At 36.3% G+C, this 24,991-nt stretch overlaps 1 protein-coding gene across 2 annotated transcripts; it reads left to right on the plus strand.

Moving 5' to 3' along the window:
- HDAC2 (histone deacetylase 2) lies at positions 1 to 24,778 on the plus strand. Of its 2 annotated transcripts, XM_062570959.1 has the most exons (14): positions 1 to 209; positions 7,028 to 7,140; positions 7,675 to 7,792; positions 8,758 to 8,832; positions 9,137 to 9,275; positions 11,592 to 11,733; positions 15,268 to 15,360; positions 15,472 to 15,580; positions 16,985 to 17,125; positions 18,940 to 19,048; positions 22,016 to 22,146; positions 23,065 to 23,220; positions 24,161 to 24,218; positions 24,429 to 24,778. In XM_062570959.1, the coding sequence occupies exons 1-14, from the start codon at positions 158 to 160 to the stop codon at positions 24,457 to 24,459; spliced, it is 1,467 nt and encodes a 488-aa protein (XP_062426943.1). In that variant the 5' UTR covers positions 1 to 157; the 3' UTR covers positions 24,460 to 24,778. The 2 variants fall into 2 exon arrangements, with proteins under 2 accessions (XP_062426943.1, XP_062426944.1); XM_062570960.1 differs by lacking the exon at positions 1 to 209 and having other exon boundaries at positions 7,062 to 7,140; positions 7,635 to 7,792.
- Positions 24,779 to 24,991: the final 213 nt, after the last annotated feature.

A 24,991-nucleotide genomic window follows, 5' to 3' on the forward strand; every position in this document is an offset into this window, starting at 1 on the left:
TGGTCGGGTCCGCTCGCGCTGCCCGTGGCCCGGCGTCGCGAGTTCCCGCTTTCCCGCGTCCGCCCGCCCCTCCCTCCCAAGGCGGCTCCGCGCTCGCCTCGGCCTCCCGCGCCCTCCCCCTTCCCCCGGCTCGGCCCCGGCGCGGCGCGGCGGCCCCATGGCGTACAGTCAGGGCGGCGGCAAGAAGAAAGTCTGCTACTACTATGACGGTGAGCGCGGCCGGCACAGGCGTGTGCGGGGTGGTGGTGGGGGGTGGCGGCGGCAGGGGAAGCCCCTCCAACCGCCACCGGGGGCGGCCTCCTCCCCCCTCCTCCCCCGCCATCGCGCGCCCGCTCCGCCGGCCGAGCGGCCCCGCGGGCTCCGTGGGGCGCGGCGCGGCGTGCAGGTCGGGAGGCCGCTCGGCGGGCCCGGCGGGGGAAGGCTGTGTTTATTGTTACCTCCCCTCCCCACACACACACACTACCACCACCATCTCCGCTCTCTGCCCCCCGACCCCCCCCCCCCCCAAAAAAAAAAAAAAAAAAAAGTTGGGACACTCCCCTTGATCCGCTAACCACAAAGGCGTTGGAGTCGCTGCCGTGGCTGGCTCCTCCCCCTGCAAAAAGCCTAGGCCATGTGCAGGTTCGGCACCTGGCGGTTCTTGCAGCTGAGGCCTTTCGTCTAGCTAATACAGAGGCTTTCTCTCTGTGGAGGGGGACAGCCGTATTTGCTCACCCGCCCAAGGACACGCATCGCGGTGGAAACTTGGCGTTCGTGAGCCTCTGTTCTAGCAAAACACCAGAATCGCACGTGTAGGTGTTTAATAATAGGGGAACTTGAGTTGCTTGTAGGCCTTCTGAGTTTGCACGCTTGCCTGATGAGGATGTAGTAACTTGTGATTTGCCTCCTCAGTCACATCGAAGAAGTACATAAAGCTCACACTTCAGTTTCTGATATCTGTAGCAACTTGTTTGTAGTTCTTTCTGGCAGCCACAGAGAATTTTTTCTTTTTTTCTCTTGTTCATAGGCTTGGGTTTGGATTTATTTTTGGTAGTGGGAGGGTAAACTGGTTGGTCAGATTAATTACAAATTTCATTCTAAAAATTTCCACCTGACATGAGAATCGTTTAAGTTGGTGTCTGAGCCTGGTGGCCATGCCATAGTCAGCAAGCAGAGGTTGAAACTGTTGTGATGCGTTTTCACTATTTGAGAAACAGAGAAGAATGGCTAAACCGAGCAGGATATCAAAGGTGTCTGTCGCCGTAGCAAATCTACTGCTGTTTAGAAATTGCAGATCTTGTGGGGTCTGTCTAGGTTTCTTTTAACCACACTAAAGGAGGCAGAGTGGTGGTTCCCGCCCCCTTCTCTTTGTTGCTAGCTCTCGTTCTTTGTTCAGCCTAAAGGGGAAAGGAGGCCCCGGTTAGGGAGAGTTTTGGTAAAGCCGGAATCTTATTTCTCCCAGAGAAGAAAGGATTTGCATGTTGAAAGGAAGATCGCACTGATCTCTAGAATTGGAATGTTTTTGATGCTTTTTTTTTTCCCCTACCAAGCCAGTAGTTACTTTATGCTTTTTTCTAAACAGTTCACTTGGAAGTAGAGTTACTAGAAAGAAATTTAGACTTAATACATCTGGTAAATGTTTCTAATGCTAATTTGTGGTTCATTTGATAATCCTGAGTAATGTGTAGTGTGCTTTACCTGCAAAGTCTTGAATCAAAGTGAAAGGAGTGTTTAAAGCCTTAACCCAAAACTAAAAGTACAAAGATAAATGAACTGCGTATTTCTTGTGGTATGTCTAAGGATGTCATAACTGAAATAAATGACCACTTTTTTGTCATAGCTGTCCCTTCCTGCAGACTTTCACCTTGTTTCTTCAAAAGTATTCACTAAGAAGTATTAAAAAGTTCTGAAAATACATATATGCATAATTTGAGATGCAATAAATTGCCTATGTGCTTTTTGTGGTAGCTCAATGTGGTTGTCATCTGAAATTACTTTTTCAAATTGTCTTGTTACTTATCAAATCTTCTCAGTGTACTCAGTACTGCATCTAACATTTGCTGATTATTCATAGTTTTAATACTTTGTACCCAGAGCCAATAAACTTATGGTAGAAAGAACTTGATTACACTTAGGTTGATAGTCAGGATTTTTTTTTTAATCTAAGCTTATATGCTATGGGAAGAACTAAAAGCATGCCAATTAAGATATTTTAGTTCTCTCATCTAAAAAGTTTTGAATAAATGTTTTGGTCATCTTAATATGTATGGTCACTGCTTAGTAATGGGTATTACTCACGCTGCAAAGAATTGTGATAAATATGGCAGGGTACTGTAGCCTTTATTTTATCCTCCTGCCTTGGGTCTTCAGTGTGTGACCCAAGTAGCTCTGCGGACCTTGTAAAAATAAGCTATGCTACAGTTGCCTGTAGTTATGAGGGCAGGATCGCAAAGTTCTTTTCAAGTCTGTGTTCTTGTACAGCAGAGCGCAATTTTATAGACCTGTACACTAGCATGGTTACAGTTAATGAGTACATTCAATGCAAATGCACTAAGCAGTATTGTTTAGATTACTCATCTTGCATAATTTAATGGAGGTGTTCAAAAGGCTCTACCCTACCCTCATAAAAATTTCAAGAGTTCTGCATCAGAATGTGATTGGCTCCACACACAAAGATGAGACTAAACCTATATTAATAAGGTAGTGCATTACTATTCAGACACTCTTTAAGTACTTCTAGTTTAAGTTAAGTTTATCTGCAGATGCAAACTTTATAAATGAAGAATATTTCATAGAAATTTGCTGATGCCTTGTACAGTGACGTCCAGACATTGTAGTGGTGTTAACTTTCCAGTTGGGATTCAAGTGTCAGAACTTTGCTAGTATTCAATAACCTGCTTAACTTTAAAAATAAAACAACCCTCCCTCGCCCCAAGCTCTTGGGATGCCCATGAAGTGCAATTAGGTCTATTTAGATAGCTTTTTTGGTGAACTGGTCAGGCATTGATGACCTTTTTCTAGACTGAATGTTCTAAATGAATTCATCCATTAGCATTGCAGAAGTCAATCCAAGTGTAAATACCACTATTTTTTTTTTCTTTTTTAATGTGGTTTCCATTCTAGTTAAGTTTCTGCAGTTACAAGCAGTTTATTTTCTCTGTACTAAAGTCACAAAATAAGTGATACTTAATTCATATCATATGTCTTTGCTCAAACCCTACAAGACTTGTTCTGTAATCATTGATGCAAAGAGGTTTTCATTTCTGTATAAATTTTAATGGAGACACTCCGATACATTTTTCAGGGACATGGCTACTTTTGTTAGTCTGTCTTATGTCTGTAAAACACATAGCTGAAGCTTCTTCAAACATGTACCTTTTTCTGCTTTGCTGTGCTTTAGGATATTGAACATCCACAGACCTTGCTGAATTCTCTGAAAGAGAAATGAGTGAGAAATGAGATAAGTGGCACTTACCTTCAAGAAATGAATTGTGTGAATTTATTTTTATTAATACTTGCTGATACTAGGTAACTCCCTTCAGAGTTTAGGAGAGTAGCTGCCTTGAATAGAATTTGCAGTTGAGAAGTATTTTTATTTATTTTTAATGTATTTTGAATACGTACATGGCAGTATGCATAACAAGTTAATGTGACTTGCCATTCTGGTCATTTGCCAATGTAGTATTTTGCAACGCATTGTGATCAGTGCAGATCAGTAAATTAGCTCAAGAATTGAACGGACACTTGCTTTGTCTTGTCTTAGTTAAGGTTTTCCAACTTCTTGGAGATTATATTGTTACTTCTTAATGGGAACTATTTAGCTGGTATTTTCTCTGGTATAAATTAGTAAATTTTGAAGTCTTGCTGTGAAAGATAGTAGATTTGCCTGCTCTTTTGCATATACTACTTTTTTGCATTTGTTCTCTCCTCTTCCTGTTTTGGTTGCATTCTTTTCTTTTGTACTTCCCATGTGCACTCACATGGAGTGATGGGAGGTATACTCATAACACTTTCGATTTTACCCTGGTACTTGATACCAAAATTGTCAGTGTTCTCATGATAACTGCAATACTTGTGCACTTGGCCCTACTTTATCCATTTCTCATACATATAGTCTGACAGGAGTTAATCTGCCAATAACTGCAGAGCTTTTTAGCACCTGCAATGGGGGAGCTGTTCTTTCACACACACCCTTACATATATATGTATATGCATGTACCCACCCACCTGCAAGTGCAGACCTTAGATATACTTTGCTTTTTTTCTCCAAAGTACTGAAGTAAGGCTGTAGGTTCAGGATCAGTGAATGAAGAAGTGATTGTACCAGGAAGGACACCTTCTCCCTCCCAGGGTAAAGGAGAAGGAGAGTCTCCTGAGTACACCTCTATTTTTGCCGCAGGATAACGTTTCTGAGATGGGTCCCGCTTGTGATATGACATTGGCTAGAAATTATGGAGCTAACAAAGAAAAAGGAACTTGCATGCCTTCCCCCTTCCACTCCTGCCCTTCCATGCACACCTCACAACAGTCTCTTGAAACTTAATGGGCTGTTTGTCCACAAGCTTGAACATTTCAAAACTAATGCCAAAACCTTTTGTTTGCTTGTGATACTCAGACCTGAAGGATACAAATGGTATAGCTTGTCACTGAAGTTCATAATATTGATATCTGTTGTTGGTCATTGCAGTTGACTTCTAATAGGGAACGATCAATATGCTCCTACTGGCTACTCGCCTGCAGATGTGGTCTGATAAATAAGCTCCCATTAATTTAACCAAACTGCATGTTATTTTAAAAGGAGTTATCTTTCCTGGTAGATGTTATGGAAGTTCAACAATATGTTAAATCTATTGATGACTTTTTAATTTTATTTTAGTATAAACTGAGTGTTACGATTAGGCACTCTGCAGTCTGTGGTACAATGTAAAGGATTTTTATTTTAAAATATTTTGAATCTGTTTAATTGATGCTTTTAAAGGAAGTGCTGCATATATATTTGGGAAGCCTATTTAGAGTGCTTTTTTTTTTTTAACATAAGGGCAAATAACAAATCTTTCTGTTTTTTCAAGAGAAACAATTTTGAATTTTCTGGATTTCTTATTCATTAACATTTTGAGTAAAATGTCAGTAATAATGACTATACATGGTGCAGTAGTTAATACTGAAATGATGCATGTAAAAAAAGAAATCGTGGGAAATGCCTAGACTGGTGGTGGTGGTGGTAAGCCTAAATGTCAAAATGCGTTTTGGAATGAAGGCACCTCAGAAGCATTGTGTGGCTGAAAGGTACTGCAGTGGAATTACTTGTCTTTACAAATTCAAAATTTTAAGTTGTCATTCACTTGAGCTCTTGTGAATTTGGGGCTTAACAGTAACTTCATAAAACAAAGTAGGGCTACTAAATGGTTAATTTTCATCTCCTAGTCATTTTTTTTTCCAAGGACTACGAAAGTTATTTCTTCAACACCAAATGTAGAAAATACTGTTTTATAAAATATTTGGGAAAAAAATGACTGGGAGGTAATGATGGTGGTATGTGTGGGGCAGGGGGATTGTACTCTATCTTGATCCTTTTGCTCTTAGCCTGGATGTGACAAAAATGCAGGGTTGATCAGTGTTGAAATAAATATCTGCAAGACTCAAGGTCCTAAAAACTTACATGAAGTGCTAAACTACCATTTAAATGCCTAAGTTAAGAGACAGTCTAGGTTCTCTAAAGTTCTTAATGTAATAGAAAGGTGCTAAAACCTGATTTCTCCCTCCCCTCCCATTGTGCTGTGATAGCTAAGAGCTAAGTGTTGAGCGTGTAATTTTTTTAGACATCTTCGTTTCTTATCATGTTAGGTTATATGTGCTTTCCCAAGTATCTTCACTCTCCCTGTCATTTCTAAGATTAAAATTTAGATTTTGGAATGCTGAGACACTAATCTCACTGTAATGCTGCTTGCTTTTCTTAGTAGTTGATGATGCTACAGCAGCCTGTCCTGTTTGCTTCTCCTTTCTGAGTTAGAGTTCGTTTGCAGGGGTGAAAGTAAAAATGTTCTGCAGCATTTCTCCTCCTTACCTTTGACTACCAAAATTTGCAAAATAGTATACGGTTGTAATAACACAAATGAAATGCAAATTTTCAGGAAACCAAAGTTCATTAACCTTACTAGGAAAGTTGATCAAATAGAAAAGAGCAACAATACTAGACATGAATTTCAGAATTATCAAATGGAAGCCCATTGCCAGCTGAGAATACTTCTTAGGCTTCTTTGTATTTCCAGAAACATGTGAACTGCTTGTTTGATTCAAAATGATTTCGTATTTTGGGAATGTCAGTGGTCAAAGTAGAGGCAGATGCCTTCCAACAGTACCTGAGTTAGGGAAAAAATCTTAGTAGCTCAAGAAAGTAGCCATTCCTTTTTTTTCTTGAAAATCTGTGTCAAATTTGTCACAATTGTGTGTGTAATCAGCTGGATTACAAGGCTCTGTAAACTAATGTGGATCCCTAACAGCTGGTGACTAAAGAATGTTTGTGCAAGTGGTTACAGCAGTGAGTCTGAAGACTTATGGACATATGGAGTGTAACTACTAAGATTAGTAGTTAAGGGCAGACCAATGGTAGCATTTTCTTAATATCATCTCTTACAAAACAGCAGATTTTACTACAGCCTCTGTTGTGGTATAATGGAACAGCTATGTTATCAGTAGTTTTTGCTCCCCACTTCATTCCAGTTTTGTTTTCTGTTGTTGTGTGTTTTGGTTCTGGTGTACTATTTTCTTCATTCTTCATCTTGTAGACATCTTTGCTCCTCCACTGCTCTCTGCTTGTACCTTAAAGATCTGTCCTTCGCTTCTTTTTTTTCCCCCTCTGCTTCTGATGTACAGCCTTTTTATGGGCAGCTTGCTTTTCCTTATGGCCTTTTTGAGATGGACAGTAGTGCGTTAGCTCTTTCTGGAATCATTGTACCTACTTGCTAGTCTTACGAGGATGATTCTTTGAAATAGAGATGAAAAGTTGTTTCATAATATGAGTAGCTATTAATTTGTATAATATTTACAGGTGATATTGGAAACTATTACTATGGACAAGGGCATCCAATGAAACCTCATAGGATCCGAATGACTCACAACTTGCTGCTTAATTACGGCTTGTACAGAAAAATGGAAATTTATGTGAGTATGAACAACAGAATGTCCACTGAAACTTTCTATATTGTTTTCAAAAGCTTCAACTATTCTCACACAAATAAGTGGAGAAACGTAGGCAGAAATGGGAAATACTTGTATAGGATTAAGAAATACAGCTTCTACTTTTTTACTCCCCTACCCTTCTCCATTTAGAATTTAATATTTCTACAGAGCTCTTCTACGTAGAAGTGAAGCAATATTTTTTTAACTGATGAGAGCTAGAGATTGTTGTCCATATCTCGAAGTGAGGTAGAGCCCTAATAGAGACTTTGAACCAGTATATTTATGATAAGGGAGAGTGGAGAAAATCTTACAGTAACTGCAGAAAGAATTTAGCCTGTTCTGTACTAACAAGAGAGTAGCCCTTGCTTTATGCAAAACAGCACTAGTAGTGGTTTCATTTTTCATTTTTTTGAAGCAGATTAGATTTCTTTCAAATTCTGTATCTGTTTTAGCCAACTGTTAACTATTTTTTGCAGCAGCACTCTGATTATTTTTATAACTCGCTCTTGTTATCAGCGGCCCCACAAAGCTACTGCTGAAGAAATGACCAAGTACCATAGTGATGAATACATAAAATTTCTCCGATCAATAAGGCCTGACAACATGTCAGAGTACAGCAAGCAGATGCAGAGATGTAAGTGTCCATAGTAAACTAAATCTATGTTTCCATATGTGCTTTGATAGTTAACATTGGTTGAGTATTTAGCAGTGTAAAGGTATGAATAGTGGAGTAATGATGATACTGAATTAGAGAAATGCTGTAGCAAGTTAGTTGTGCCTTTCTTTAGCTACACTAACCTGTGAGCTTTTCCACGAAGAGCAGCCTTATTGGCAGAAATAACTCTTTATGCTTATAGAGGGATTTTTTTATACCCCTTTCAGAGGGTATATTTTGGAGGTGAAATAATACTTGCTCGAGGCCTAGTGTAACATTCAGCTTCAGTTGTGAGATGTTTGCAAAAGTATCTTAATCTTTTTTCAATGCAAAATCTTTCTGAAAAATAGAAAGCCTTTTTTAAAAAACAGAAGTGTCAGTATGTGAAAATGTGTTAGGTTAAAAAATGGAGTTTGTGAGTTTGCTCACTTCTGTTGGAGAAAAGTAGGAATATACGTTATTCACTACTCAGCTTTTCCATTAATTTATTTAATTTTAGGAATAGCTTCAAACTACCATTAGGAATATAGTTTAATAGTTATTTTATACATTTAAAATGCACTATTCTATGATGCTTTATTCTCCAACTAATTTTTCCAAGCAGTTTTGCATTTAATACAACCATGTTAGTTAGCACTTCTTCAAAAATTGAAAATTGATCTAGTTAACTCTGTGTTAATGAGTAAATAAGGCTTCCTGTGGAAACTTTAAAAATACATATGTATATTTTGAGATCTCTGTAGATGATAAAACTCAGTTGCTGGTGAAAGCTTTATTGTTAGGAGTGTAGGCATGTTTGCATTAATTTTGATATTTAAAATCTATCTTGACAAAAATGAAAAAAGTAATTAAAATACCAAATGAATTATACATCAGTATGAGTTATCCATGTATATAATACTTCTGGTTTGGTGGTTTTGAGAAGTCGTACTTTTCTTTCTTAGTTAATGTTGGAGAAGATTGTCCTGTATTTGACGGCCTGTTTGAATTTTGTCAGCTGTCAACCGGAGGCTCTGTTGGTAAGTATAGGTTGTCTGACAGATATTTTGTAGCTTTATTATATTTATGTCAGCAACTTAAAGCTTTGATAATGATATCTAAAAGTGAAGCAAATACTGAGGGATTTTTTAAAAGAAACATGAAGTTCATCAGTTACTTACCAAAACCTGGTATTCAGCAATCTGTATCTTGGAACTCATGAGATCAGTTCTTTGAGTGGGAGTTTTATTTTAATAACACCATTTCCTGTTACAAATTTAAAGGCTTTCAGTGGCTTCTAACTGCATTTTCTTTCAATTTGTATGTGTGTTTATTTCTTTACAGCTGGGGCGGTAAAATTAAACAGACAACAGACTGACATGGCTGTTAATTGGGCTGGAGGACTTCATCATGCTAAGAAGTCAGAGGCATCTGGTTTCTGTTACGTCAATGATATTGTGCTTGCTATCCTTGAGTTACTGAAGTAAGTTTATAATAGAAACAAGATAAAAATTATACAAAGTGTCAAACTCGAGTATTTAAATGTTTAAAAATATGGATTGAAATTAAATACTTCAGAGTTTTCATAGCCTGTGCTTAACTTGTATAGTGCTGGTTAATAAAATCCCAAGTTTGACATCAGGAAGTAGCCTAAGCTAAAATACAGACAAGCTAGAAGGATAACTAAGAGGAAATAGGTTTGAAACAAGTTTTCTTTATTGTTGTTTTTGTTTATTTTTAGTATGTCTTTACATAGAGGGCAGTAAACTTCTGTATCTTGCTACTACAGGAGGCTAAGGGAGGCAGACGGCAAAAAACAGTTTCAAAAAAAGATTAGACATCATGGACAAGAGGTCTATAAATGGATATTAAGAAGATGAAGCAGAGATGCACCTTTTAAGCTCCTTGATGCAGTAATTGTAGAAGGTGGGGGAGCAGAGAGTTTAAAAAAAAAGCTTCAGAAAGTAGACAGACTTGCATGCTTTCTGTAAACAGCATCTCATATTGCTACAGATGGGGACAGAATTGTTAGATGGATCACTGATTTGACCCCTGAGGACAATCATGATGTTCTTAAGCTTTATGCATACTGCAAGGTGAAATCGAAGATTTTTGCAAGGACACCTGTCTGTTTTAGTGGAATCTCAATGTGAGATTGGCTAAACATTAGAATATGCTCTGTCAAGTGAAAATTTAAAAATTATAAGTGTATTATATGCAAGCTTCATATGCTCTCACTTTCACCATTAGGGATATTATCACTACTCACAACTGTACACCCATTTGTTTGTCTCAGAAAGCCGATTTGCTTTCTTTGGTTTAGTAACAGTGGCTCAAAAGGTAGGAATGTTTAGGGAAGATGATACATTGAGCTTCCCTGCATTGTTATGTGAATAACGTACCTTATAACAAAATAAAATGTGGTGTTGTGCCTGCAAAGTAAAAAATGATGAGGGAAGAAGTAATGAAAAAGTAGAACTAACTTGAAGCAGTACTGCATCAATAAAATTTAAAATCATGAGTACTACTTGTACTGCTTAAGGGGATTATATACCTTCTAATAACACGTACTGCTTAAGGGGATTATATACCTTCTAATAACACGTACATCTAACTAGTTCTATTAAAAAAAAAAAAAGGCTTTTAAGTATTTGGGTTTTTTGAATGGCATACCTCAGTCTTTGCTGGTGAGAGAAGAAAGCATCTCTAATCTGGAAGTTTTCTATCTTATAAAAAAAAAGAAAGCAAAAAGTTGCTAAAGACATGGATGTGATAATATTGAGACATCCCATTCAATCCCCTGAATATATTCAGGGTCTGTTCCTGCAATCTAACCAAAGCAAATGGTTGGGTGTTATGCAGTCTTGACTCTTGTGAGCTGTGTATGGGTGAAGGAGAGAAACTTGCAGACAGTTACATAATCTGGAGCTATCAGAAACTATCTTGTTGAGTGTCTGGTCAAGAGAAAAATCTTAGCAGCACACCTGAAATTTATGACTGCTCAGACTTCATATTCTACAGTATTATGTAATAACATGATGAAAATGTGACTTTCTTTGTCTAACAGCATAGGATCTAAGGGATATTACTGTTTAGTTCCCTGGAGTTTCAGACAACTACTTCTTTTGATACCTCTCAAACAGAGAATTGTCTGAAAGTTGTAGTATTTAAGAAAGTATTAAGCAGTAGCATAATAATTTCGTGCTATTAGAAAATGTGATATGGTTGGAAATAGGAATGGTATCTTTACAAGTTGCAGAGATAAAGAAGGAAGGTTGTTGGAAAGTTAGATATTAAAGTGGTAGTTCTTTGTGGGCTTATGGAATACGGGTTATGTCTACCACTGGCACTATGATATTTGAAAAATTCTTGAGAAACATACATTGTAAAAGGTGTTCTGGTGTAGAATACCTCAGTAATTATTGAGGCAGAAAGAAATGCCCTGTGAAGGGGATGAATTCAGCAGATCTGAAGAGTGAAGTGGTGTGAATAAAAAACCAAAGTATAACTACTAATCAGTGAGACAACTAGGTTAAGTATTGTGTACATTAAGTATTTATATTTCTTGATTTTGGTGATACATTTATTTTCTCCATTATCCAAACTGTAATGAGAATTTTAAGAGAATGTGAGAACTTTACTTTTGATAATTTTTGTTAATCTGAGATTTTTTTCTTTCTGGTTGTTTTTCTGTTTTTTTGTTTTTGTTTTTTTGTTTTTGTTTTTTTTTTCCTGAAGTGTCAGTATATTAGGAACATAGAAGATAAAGGTGATTTCTCTTGCGTGATTTTCTTTTTAGGTATCACCAAAGAGTGTTATATATTGATATTGATATCCATCATGGTGACGGTGTTGAAGAAGCATTTTATACCACTGATCGTGTCATGACAGTATCATTCCATAAGTACGGTGAATATTTTCCAGGCACAGGGGACCTTAGGGTAAGGTTAAATGTGAAATTTCATTAGGTAATGAATTCTCTTACTCTCTTCCTTGCAGATGTTGTTTTAGTGCTCGTTTCAATAGTTATATCCAGTAATAACGTATCCCAGTAAAATTTCAGAAAATGATATGTTAATCTGGGGTGGTAGATTTGTTGAGAAACCTTAGAATACATACAGGACACCTGGAAGTAAACTCACATAGAAGTGAATAACTTAATCACCCCCCTGCCTTCTGGTTAGATTATCTGAAAGTTTAGTTCAAATATTTAATTAATTTAGTTCACTTGGATTTTGGAAACTTCTCTAGGAAGACGTTATGCTATATAATAAAAGTCCCTGTGTTTCATCTCTGCAAGTATGGTGAAAAGTAGCTGTTCGGCAATACTATGATTTATTTCAAATCTTGAAATAACTTTATATGTTAAAGACTTAGTAGTCACAAAGATTCGCTTACAACTTGAATTTATTGTGTTATATTTCCGTAGTAGTGCAGTTGGCCCCTTCTTGGAATATTTCTTATATTGTAATGTTAATGATTTGCGTTTTTACAGTGCTCCCTCCTGAAGGATGTCAGTGTGCCCCTCAGATGATTATGCACTTAACCGTGTAGCTAACTTGAGATAGGGAACAATGGGCTGTGAAGAATTACCATTCAAAATGTCATAGAATCTCTGGCAAAGCAGAGAACGGAAACCAATTTTCCTGGCTCTTCATGTTTATTTTAAGTTAGTCATTCCTCATGTTAGACTTTTGTCCATTAAGAACAGGAAATTGTCCCATTTCACAACTTTATAGGATATTTCCAAGTGTTAAGATTAATACCTTCATGGCTTCAAACTCTGACGTGTAATCCCTTTGATCACAGGCACTCCCAAGATAAGTCATTCCCCTGATCATGTTAGCAACTTTGTACGTTACAATTAGTTAATTATTTGAAAATTGATTAAACATTTCTAAAAAGCTGAAGACCTACAAAAATGTTGCGTTGTGAAGGAATTCACTGTTTCCTAGCTGGTAATTGGTAGAAATTAATATCTACATCTCTTAAATCAATTTACCCAGAAATGTGTGCTTGTGATACCCAGAGGATACTGCAGTGAATGGTGCTACGGTATTATTTCAGTTTAGTTGTCGGAGCTGAATGTTACTATGTTTGCTAGGTTTTCTTTCTTTTTTCTTGCTAGAATTCCTTTCTAAACTGATTTAAGTAGATACTGGATTGGGAGTTGTGTGACTTTAACTTTACTGGCCACGAGGTGGTGCTGTTGTTTCAAAACAAAAAAGAACGGTTTAAACCAGGATGTTTATAATGACAAGCAGTTGTTGTTGAATTTGGCTGGATTTTTTTTTTTTTTTTTTTTTTTTTTGAGTTAGATATCTTGGCTTTTTAGAAACAGCACTTCCCGTTGACAGAGAACTGTATGGACTCTTCACCTCACCACACCCAGGACAAAGAAATTTAAAGATGCAGAGTTGAAATAAATAGAAGAATATTGTGTTACTGGGATTTTTTTTAGCATAGTGTCAGTGACAAACAGTACCTCAGACATGATAACGTTTGTTCCATGCTGCTGTGTTTGCTGCTAGCTAGTATTTTGAAATGAACATTGTCTGCATACAGAGTTCAGCAGGTTTTGTTGTGACTGTTGCATTCCTGCAGAAAGAACATTAGCTTTCTCTTATGTCCAGAGCTTGCAAAACTAACTGAACTAAAGGAGAACCAATGCTCTAGAAAGATCTGGTGTTCATGCTGCTTGTTTCTGCTTAATTTGATCTGCCCTCCCTAATTATTTACATCAACTTTAACTGTTAAATCTTTGTTCTTGTCAGTGAGCTCCTCTCAAGCTTCTTTCTGTAATTCTTTATATAGTTGGTGTAGTTTGCTGTTCAGATTATGGTCATACTTGCTTGATGCAGGAATAAATCATTTATCAATTGATAACTTTGCAGCTTCATCAGCTTATCTGATTTCCAAGGAGTTTGTCTAGTTCAGCTGCATTTGTCCATTTTTCTACTGAGTATATTGTGCAGTCTGAACACTTCCAGGACCCTTAGTAAGTTATTTGACTTTCTACACATCTTGGACAACGACAGCACTGATCTTGTCTGTCTTATGCCTACATAGGTCAGTTGAAACTCTCGTGCAAGATTGAGACACAGGTTCTGTGTCCTTTGAAGATTTGGCAACTGCCAGGATATTATACTGTTTCTTTAGTGTTTAGAACCAATACAAGTATCAGTTACAAGAAAACATATACTGAGTAGCTCTACTCTAGTTGAAGAGCAAGTATTCCGTTTAATTAAAAATTGTATGAACATTTGGCTTTGTTATTTTTCAGGCTGAGGTGAATTTAGCAGGTTTTGCATTTGAAAAACAAGGCATGGTCACGTCAGAATAACCAATGCCTGAAAGCACAGATATAGTTTGTTTTGGGAAGATGGGAGATTCTGGATTATTGTCATGTTCCAACTCGGACAAAGATGAGAGTTTAGCAGGAGTCTTCAGCGTCGCTAATTCTGCTATCCTATAAAATATTAATACTTTACTGGAAAAGAAAAATGTCAGCATTTAATACTGTGTTCTACCAGAAGTGATAAATTACTGCTCTAGTCACTACTGAAGAGGGTTTGTTTAAAAAGGGGGAAAAGTGTGTGACCACTTCAATAGCTAGTGTGAGAAGTTAAGTATTTGTATTGCTGGGTCATCCTATTGGGAACTTGTACTTTTTCAAGGATGTTGGGCCTGAAGTATACCCTTTCTGCAGAGTTGCCATTTGATCATAGATTAAAGCCAAACTGAGTGGATTGAGTCTTCCCCACTGGTCCTTTATTAGTGGCAGACAACTGCATTGTAAACTTCTTGTGACTTGGTGATGAGCCAAAGGGAGGAAGTGGGAAGGTGTGGCATCAAACAGAAGTGGAAGGAGTCAGGGTTAATTCAGACCATTTTTTGCAAAGATTTTTTACCTCTAATCCGTATGTTGTCCAGGAAAGCCAGTAAGGTAGACTGCTACGATTCCTGCCTTGTCACCTGGTGGAACTGAGAATCATCTGCAAGTTCAATTTTGTGTTTTAAAAGTCTCAATTTCTCTAAAGGCATCTACAAGTAGCCTCTGCTTGGTTCTTTCTTCTCTCCCTTTTGCTGCAACCAGTTCTTCATCTAGTATTTGGAGAATAGTTTTAAAGATCCTCATAAATCTAAGTCTTCTGTACGGTGTCAGAAACATGCATCTCATGTTGCTTGTATCGGTTTCTGCTTGCCTGCTTTTTGGGCTAAACCAACTAATTATATTTTGTGTTAATTCTTTGAATTCGAAAATCAAATGTACTTTCTGCAAATCTAGTGTTGGCATACAATTATACTTCAAAATGATTTTATGGGAGAATGGGAATCAAGTAAGATACTTTCTATCCTTTCCCCTTATGGACGTTAATGATGCAGAATAGCTCAACAAAATCTTACAGACTTTTCCATAATGTTGTTATGTATGTCTACATTTGTAATAATGCATTTGTCATCTTTGCTTACAGGACATTGGTGCTGGAAAAGGCAAATACTATGCTGTCAATTTTCCAATGAGGGATGGTATAGATGATGAATCATATGGACAGATATTCAAACCAGTGAGTGTGTGGTTTTTGTTTGTTTTCTTTATTTTTTTTCTTTGCTCTATAGAAAGATACTGGTTTCATTTGTGGCTAAATTAATGACTTACTATTTTATATTAATTGTAGATTATATCCAAAGTAATGGAGATGTACCAGCCTAGTGCTGTGGTATTACAGTGTGGAGCAGATTCATTGTCTGGTGACAGACTGGGATGCTTTAATCTTACTGTTAAAGGTGAGCAGAAAAAAATGCTTTTGAACTTTTTTGTCTGTAACTTTTTATTTGAGAGAAATTTCTGATCATTGTTATGATTAATCACCTCTTTCTTTTTTTTACTGTACAGGGATAGCCAAAAGAAATTCAGAGGTTGCCTCTTTTCTTTCTGTCATCTAGAAAATTAAGGAGTTTGCTTTTCCATGTTCTTCATAGCCACTCAGATGACTTGCTTTCTTGTATGTTCAGGTTTTCCATAGTTTTAAGCAATGTTCTGGAACGCGAGGATGACAACAGTAGCCCTGCTGCAGCATTTACTGTGATGGACAAATAGTAAAATTTGTGGGTCACTTAGTAGGACCACAGATACTTAAACATCAGACATCTTGTTGAACATAAACAGCTAGTACTGAAATGAGAGTACTGATTGCATTGTTAAATTTGTACTGGTGTTTATTAAACTGATCTTTGTTAATATTCATTTTTATTTTCTGTAGAACTTGATTGATTTTACTTTTAATCACATTTTTACACTAAAGGATGATTCTCAGAATTGGGAAGAGGTGTTAATATATCAAACAATGTAAGAATTATTTAAGTAATAAATTGTTAAATGTATGTTGGACTGCTGCTAAACCATGAATCCAGCTTGTCTGAATCATTCATTTTTTTGTGTGGTTTTTTTTTTAGTTTTTTTTTTAAGTGAGACTATTAAGAACTTTTTAGGCAAAAAGATGCAGTAAGTATCTCTCTAAGTGTTTCAAGGTTCTTTTCCTGTGGACAAGGCTACTTCAAGTGGCAAGGCTGCTTCAGAATACGGTTCAGATTTTTTTTTTTTTCTTTTTTTTCTTTTTTGTCTTACGTACTTTGAAAATGAGAGGTGCTTCTATCTCCTACAAACATCTTTCAGTATGCTGTATCTCCCTGGACTGTGTGCCTCTTGGCACTCTTTAAACAGGGCTTAGCAACTTCTAATATAGGTTCGAATGTGGAAGTAGGAAGGATCAGCTGCTGATGAGCTATTTTTGCTTTTTCACACTTTGCATTTAACTGATAAACCATCCCAGATTTGTTACTGTATATTGATATCTATTATAAAAAAACAAAAAGCTAAACATTGTAAGAGAACTTCAGAACTACTGTTATGGGAGACTATCATACAAAATCTCTGAAGACTTCTGTGATGGATAAAGTTCTGTGTATTTTATGTATTTCTTATTTGTAGATCTTGAATTGTGAGATAGCGCTTGGCTTTAAGGGGAAATGGTTCTGTTTTGCTTGAATTTAAGTTTTTCCTTGATTTAAGTATGACTCTATATGACTGATGAAATAATATTTCATTATATAGAAAATATTTTCATTATATAGAAATTTCATTTTCTTCAATATTTTACATATATTTCCAAATCTTCTTGTTTGTGACAGGTCATGCTAAATGTGTCGAAGTTGTCAAGACTTTTAACTTGCCATTGCTCATGTTAGGAGGAGGAGGATATACTATTCGTAATGTTGCTCGATGTTGGACATACGAAACTGCTGTTGCATTAGACTGTGAAATTCCTAATGGTAAATACTAATCCTCAAATTAATGTTTTTACTAAAAAATAGTCATGGGAAGATTTAAATCAACTGGTAGCAAATATATATATATATTTTTATTATTTATTTAAGCCTTACTAAAAGCTTTAAATGATTGGAACACTTCCTGGAAATTTCACATTTTGAATTTTACAAAACTTTGTTCATAACTGATTTTAACATGAATACTATAAGTACTGTGAAATACATATTGTATTTTTCTTGTTACCTGAAACTATGGAGTTGACTTGTGTAAGTCAGGTACTACAGACTTGGCAATTTTAAGAAATGAGTGAATATTCAAGTGTTCATTTCACATAGTAAAACATAACTATTTCTTCATGCTATCTTTTGACCTAGAAGTAACCCTGAAAGTGTACTCAATTCAGCTCTTCTGTTCTTCTGAATTTTGGCTATGCAGGCTCTCCTAAAAACTTAAAGCCAAAAAAGTAACAGTAAAGTTCTTTGAGATACTTGAATAGTGAAGTGATTTCTCTGAGGAAGATCCCTGAAGATTCTGTACGCCTCTGTTTCTGGCCAAATGTGCTTCTGGCTGTGTTTTTGGAATGCTTTGCTATAAAACTGGTATTTGAACTGGTTTGTTGCATCAGTCATTGGCAGTTTTCATCTTGGACTGCAACATTTACTGATTAAAACCTTTTGCTTTTAATGTATCTCTTGCTGGATACATGTTGTTGCTGTCTGACTGCAGTGGAATTCTGCTTGTTGGTGACAGCAGAACATTTGGACGCTACCTTTCAAGAAGCATATTTTACACTCTGCCTTATATACTTTGTCAGCCAAAGCATTTGAAGAGAGTAGTATTTCCTTATCTTGAGACATCCCCCCCCATTAGAATGTCCCCTTCCAGCAGTGTATATGAAGTATGTTTTTTCAGATTGCTCTGTGTGAGTCTCTCTATCCTTGGATCTGTTCTGAGAAAGAAAGATTCATTTGCTATTACAACATTTAGAAAAGCACTGTTCTACCTTCTTTATATCCAGCTAACTGAATCTCCTTTTCTGTAATCATCATAACTAAAGAAACAATGCAAAGCATTCAGTAAGAAGTGGGTTTTGGTGTCATTTAATTCTTAGAGATTCTGGGGTTTTTTTGCTTTTTTTCTGTTACCATATCTGCAAAGATATGGTCATATTATATGTAAAATGCCACTAAATTCCTGGTATAAAGGCTTTATCTACTTCATTTTGAGGATTGGATGTTCCAGTCAGGGGTCTTTTATCTGTGAAAATGCAGAGGCAAGAAGGTAGTGGGCGAAGGGGAGAATTTTTCCCTTGAGTGCCATATAGTGGGTTAACATGATTATTGACCTAGCTGCGATCTTCAACCTGGTAAAACATACATGTTTTAGTAAGAGGATATTCTGAATGTCTGATTTAAACTTTTCAGGCTGGATTAACATTGAAAGTATCTATGAAGAATCATAAATTGATCTCTTCCCCTTCCCTCCCTTCCTTTGCCCTTCCCCTAAAAGAGCATTTTTATGAATCGTATCAAATTTGTTACTTGTGGTGTTTTAGCATGTATTCTTGTGTGATTTCAATAGAATTTTCTTTTGTTCTTTGTATTCTGCCAATAAACTGAAATTTACCTATTGAATAACTTAGAGGAAAAACACTGAACAGTTCAATAAATACTTAAAATCATTATTGCCTAACTGGATATTTCAGGTGGCTGAATGCTGTGATAGTTTTCTAATTAAAGTCTTGTCATAAACACTGATGTACACAAAAATTTAAAATCTCCTTTGGGTCATAATTCTCTTCATGCTTTGGTTATAGAGTTGCCGTACAATGATTACTTTGAGTATTTTGGACCAGACTTCAAACTTCATATTAGTCCATCAAATATGACTAACCAGAATACACCAGAATATATGGAGAAGATCAAGTAAGTATTCACTGCTTTATCTAACAAGTAGGTCACATGGATGACATTTCTGCAGTTTTGTCAGCCACTTCTAAAAACTTACATGCATTGCTCTTCCAGTTGAACACTAAAAATAGGTACAGAAAAGAGATCACTTTCTTCTCTCAAAAGGGGGACTTCTAAACATGTTTCCCCCTTCAACAGCATGCATACCCTATGAGTATATGCTTATGAAATAAGAAAACTATAAAGATGAAAATTTGAGACATAACCTTTTTTTTTTTTTTTCCGCCAAAATCGAGAGATGTCTATTTTACTTGGTTTTCTGTTCTAATTCTTCATAAGGCTTATCCTCTTAGGAAAGAAACAGGTGTGTTCTAATGAGAGATCTGAGAATTAGAAGTCCTAATCATTTAAACATAAACTATCATTTTTTTTGTCAGCTGTAAAAAAATAAGTCATACGTGAGCCTGGACATCCAAAACTGTGAAAAGATAATGATTGCAAGCTATTGATTATTGTGGTTCAACAAGACATTTCTTATTGCCAAGCTATAGATGGTGTGGGGGAAGTTTTTTGTTTTTTGTTTTTTTTTTCTGGTTGTTGTTGTTGGTCTGTGCCACTTCTGAAGTAAAACACATTCAGTTTATTTCTCTTCAGACCACGAAGGTTTGATTATAATGAAATATCTTCCTTCAAAGAAGGGGTGGAGTATATATGTAATCAGTTTTGTGAAAGATAATTGGCTAACCTGCAATACTCTGCTGTCCCGTTGTCTGTCTGTACTTTAGATTTAAAAGGAGGAGCAGAATAAACCACCCTGAGTTTATAACAGTCTGTTAACAGAGCATGGAAGTTCTTTTGATTACTAAAAATAATTGAATAGATATGCAAAACTAGTTGTGGAAGTTTGCCAGCACTGCAATGACCTGTAAAACTCAAATTGCAAATCTCACAAGAGCAGTTAAATTACTAGTAATATTTGAATATTGAATATTTGACCTATAGATTGTGATTTATATATTTGTGCTGTGAACACATCACAGTCAAGTGAAGAGGTTTTAATTTTTAATGTTTAAGGCAAAAAAACATTTTCATTGATGCAATTCTGTAATATTTCTCTATAGTAATATAGTGCTCCAGCTGCTCATTTGCCAGGCTGCTCCATTTGACTCCCACAGAGTATTGTTGAGCATTTTTGCTCTGAGTAGGCTGCAAAACCTACTTTTCTTTAGCACCTCCCTGGGCACAGACTGCTTGTTTTCTATTGATACAATCACTCATCCTTGTAGTAGCACCCACAGCAAGAGCAATGACCTGTCATTTCTGAGAATCCTTCTTCAGTTAGTTGCATGCTTTCCCAGAGATCTAGCTTTAGGGGATTCCCTGGATTGGCAAAGCAGTTCTGCTCAGTCATGTGATTTGAGTAGAGGCAGAGACTACAAGGATTCTAAAAAGCCTCAGTTGCCATGTATCTTTTCATATTGTGCAGAAGAGTACTAAGTGAAGTATTACAAATGCTGCTACATCCTACCATGCTCTTCTCTCTACTTGAACCTCTCTGGAATGTTAGTTTTGAGTCCCCAGAGATATTCAGTGACCTTCTTGTTCTTGCACATGATGCTTTGGAGCATGGAGGTCTGTTGCATCTGGTTGCTTAGACAGGAGAGAGAGTTTCTCTCTGTTCTCTCTGAAACAGCCAATTAAAGAATCTTACCAGGCTGATCACTTTTGACCCTGACTTGTGCGCTGCACACAATGTGGAAGTCTTCACATTTTAAGCCTCTGTCTTTCGTTAGAGGCGAGTTTGTCATCCAAATTGATATTCTAGTCTATTATAAACAAAGTAATACTGCCACTTGGTTCAGCTTAAGTGGACAGCATGTACTGACCCAGCGGAGAACTAAAGCTTGAAGTTAAATGTATATTAAAAAAGGAAAATAATGCTAAACTACACCATGGATATTAATGATCTGTTAGGGATGAAAAGTTTTCTGTTTACTGTCAACTCGAATCCTTTCTCGTAAGAAGATATGCCTAGGTAAGCTGCCTTCAAAACTTGCGATCTTTTTTCTGTTGTAAAGCTGTTATACTTTAGTTATGATGTGATCTACATTTGGACATCTTAAGCCAGGATTTTGTTTTATAGCCTGTGATTACTGGTATTTGTTACTGTATTTTGTAAAAGCCTCTTGTGACCTTTATTGAGTCTGATTGTTTCTGATAAAAACTACCCCAAAATAATGTAAAAGACTGCTTTAGGAATTTGTCAAAGCCTGTCAGGGAAAAAAGTTGCACAGTGTGGAGGGCTGCTTTCATATTTTATTTTTGAATACATTTGTATTGATAAAGACTCTAAATCATCTTTAAGGTATAATTTTGGTAATTTTAGAGTTGGGTAGTTATGTAACAAAGCTGGGTTTTATTTCTGTTCTTGGAAAAACTTTTTATGTTAATCTGTAGAAAAGTACTTTTGTATCACTTGTAAAATTGGAAATATTTCCTGGAATTCTAAATTGTTATTGTGAGATATTGCTGGATTAAGACCAAAATGGCAGAAATACTTTTGGTCTATGTGAGTGTGTTCAGTAAGTAGCTTACATTTTTGAAGAGCTGCTTGTGATTCTGGCTTGAGGCTATCACTTTGTCACAGACTGACTTCTGATATAATACACTATATTGCTGGTTATGGTCTTCCAGTGCTCCTGTTTTATAGAAGTGTGTTCTCTTTAAAGTAAGCTTGAACATGTGGATTTACTGCTTGTCTTGTCCAGTCTATAATAAGGAAACAAGGTGGGGTTTCTGTTTGTTTTTTATTTTCTTCTTAAAGACAGACTTAGCTTGCTTAGAGATTTATTTAGAAAAGTGAAACAGTGAATTAAAGCCAAAGCAAGTTAACTTTGAATCCAGAGTTCTCAAAATTAAATACAAAATCAAAAGAAATGCTACTTCTATATAGCGATAACTTCTCTCATCTTTTACTTGCAGGCAACGCTTATTTGAAAACTTGCGCATGTTACCTCATGCACCTGGTGTCCAGATGCAGGCCATTCCTGAAGATGCTGTTCATGAAGATAGTGGAGATGAGGATGGAGAAGATCCAGACAAACGTATTTCTAGTAAGAAGTATCTTTATTTATAATACAAAGTTTCCAAAGTAATTTTTTTAATGTAATTGTTCAAAACTCTGATCCTAGTAGAGAAATACAGGCAGTTGGAGAAGTGTTTGGCTCTTGGTTTTGCTGCTGGTCTGCCAATGTTGCAGTTTTTAAAGTGGCATTTGTGCCCAAATCTAAGCATGCAAAAAGGGTCCAACGAAGTACTGAAAAGAGATATTTTTATGTCTTATAAAACAAATCTAAAATGGATATTCCAGAAGTCTCAGATGAACTGTGACTAAAGGAATATGAGACTTAACTTTTAATTTTGGATCTTTTTTTTTTAAAAAAAAAGTTCTTACTGATGTAAAGTGAGATAATGATATAAATTGAGATACAGTGTTTTCAAGTATATATATTTATATATACCCTTATAACTAATAGAAGGATATCCCTCATGTGCATGAGAGGGTTTTTTGTACTTGTAACACTAGCCTTAGTTTACTTTAAATTAAGTCATTCTTCAGCTACAGCTAAGAGCTTCCTGTATCATTCAACCTTTCACAATAGCAATTGTGATCCTTTTATGACAGTGATTGGAGTAAGTTCTTCTTGGTGACTTGTCCATTTTCTGAACGGTTGAAACCATTTTCTTCTTTCCTCTTATGACTTAATTTCCTTTGTTTGAAATTAATTTTGTACGTGTTACAAAACTTTTTTTCTGGATCTCCATTAAGCTACTTCCTGAAGTGACTTTGGAGAGTCCTAGAGTATTTTGAAAGGTACTGAAGATTGTTTTTGTTCATTTAGTTCATCAGCATTGAACGATAATAGTACATCACTACTGGTTATTAATGTGGTAGTTCTTTTTTTGTTGACTTATTGTTGACTTTTTTTCTTGCCTTTATATTCTGTTAATTTTTTAACTCTAAATCCTAGTTCGAGCATCTGATAAGCGCATAGCTTGTGATGAAGAGTTTTCTGATTCTGAAGATGAAGGGGAAGGTGGACGACGAAATGTTGCAGAACATAAGAAAGGAGCAAAGAAAGCCAGAATAGAAGAAGATAAGAAAGAGACTGAGGACAAAAAAGCAGGTAGGACTTTGGTGTGATTTCATCCTATATTTAGGATTGAAAATTTCAGCTATACAAGGAGAAAGATGCGTTCTATGTTGACAGTTAACTGCCTGTTGAGATAGTTTAAATACAATGGGAGGAGATAAATTATCTACTTTACTTTTCATCAGTTCAAGGTATAAATATTCATACCAAAACAGTATTTTCAGCCAAGGATGATTATTTTGCTAAACAAACCTTATTTCCACCCAGGTTTGAAATCTTAGTCAAGTATTTGAGTAGCTCAAATGAAAACTGAGATTAAAAAAAAGATACTTAGAGGGAAATTGATTCCATGACTACATCTATAGTGTCAAATATGATAGGTCTCCTGGTTTGTTCTTGAGTGCTTTAGATGCTTTAGATGTAAAGAGTTTGTTTCTACTTGTTTTAATTGGGGGAACCAACTAGTTCTCACAGAATTCCAGAGTAGTTGAGATTGGAAGGCACCTGTCGAGATCATCTAGTCCAACCCTCCTCCTTCAGCAAGGTCAGCTAGAGAAGGTTGCCCTTCCCCAGCTGGGTTTTGAATATTTCCAAGGATGGAGATTCCACAACGGAGAAACTTCTGCTCCTGTCTGAAGGAGAAGCTGGATAGTGTTTTTGGGGTAGTATACTCCAAGGACTGTTCCAAAAATATGCTGTGTCTTAAGGCTATAGGACTGTCATGAGGAGCTTGGAGGGAACCCAGGTCTCCTTACTATTGTAAGCCATTGTTATGGCCAGTCAAGAGAGACTTATCATTGTGCCCAGATTACTCTCTCGGACAGATAAGTTTAACAATGAGTATGTGACCAATGTTTTTTTTCCCAAATGTACGTTCTACAGGTTTGGAGTATATTTATCAAAATAAGTCAATCACACTTCTTTTCCTTCTGAAGTCTTAAAAGCTTTCTCTTACGTTGTTTTTTATTTTTAGATGTTAAGGAGGAGGATAAATCCAAGGACAGCAGCGGTGAGAAGACAGACACCAAAGGGTAAACCTTAGTTAATTAGTACTGAATACGTTGCTTCTTTGAAGAGCATTTATTAATCTCAAGTATTAAATAAATACTGATTTCTGTACAGATCACTTTGAATCATTATCACATTTTTACATGTGTGACAATAGTAACTCCAAATTGCATCTTTGGAACAGTTAATCTAAAAAATAAACAACTTAACAGTGTATTTTTGCCTTTGAACAGAGCAAAATCAGAACAACTCAGCAATCCTTGAATAAAAGATAGCCTCACATCAGTTGCAGAACATAATACTAGAGTTGGAGAATACCTAAAAGAAGAAAAGTTTTCGTATCGAGAGAGACTGCTGATTTCATTTTGTACTATTTGGCATGGACCGTATTTATTTTCAAACGGCTTTGTTCTGGTTTTTGGCAAGTTGTATTGTGAGTTTTCTAATTATGAGGCAGAAATTCCTTTCTTCACCATGCTTTATGTAATAGTATTTAAAAAATGGATGTGAGTTATTATGTTAAATGTCTAAACTGATCTATTAAAGTAATTTGCCTTTCCTGAGCTGATTTTACCTTTTTTGTAATTTTATCTTTATTAAAAAAAAATTGTACTTGGTTGTCTTTTGTCTATTATTGAGCTACAGAGAGAAAAGTTCCATTATATATTGAGCAGATTGATATACATCTATTAATTTTTGAGTAGTTAGTAAATTTAATTGGACAGCTGGTGTAAACACAGGTTGAACTGTGCCGCTTTTATTCACTTCGCACTTCAATGGCTTCTGTAAGGAGTGC

Source organism: Rhea pennata, chromosome 3 (genome assembly GCF_028389875.1).
Source record: "Rhea pennata isolate bPtePen1 chromosome 3, bPtePen1.pri, whole genome shotgun sequence".
Taxonomy (NCBI): Eukaryota; Metazoa; Chordata; class Aves; order Rheiformes; family Rheidae; genus Rhea; species Rhea pennata.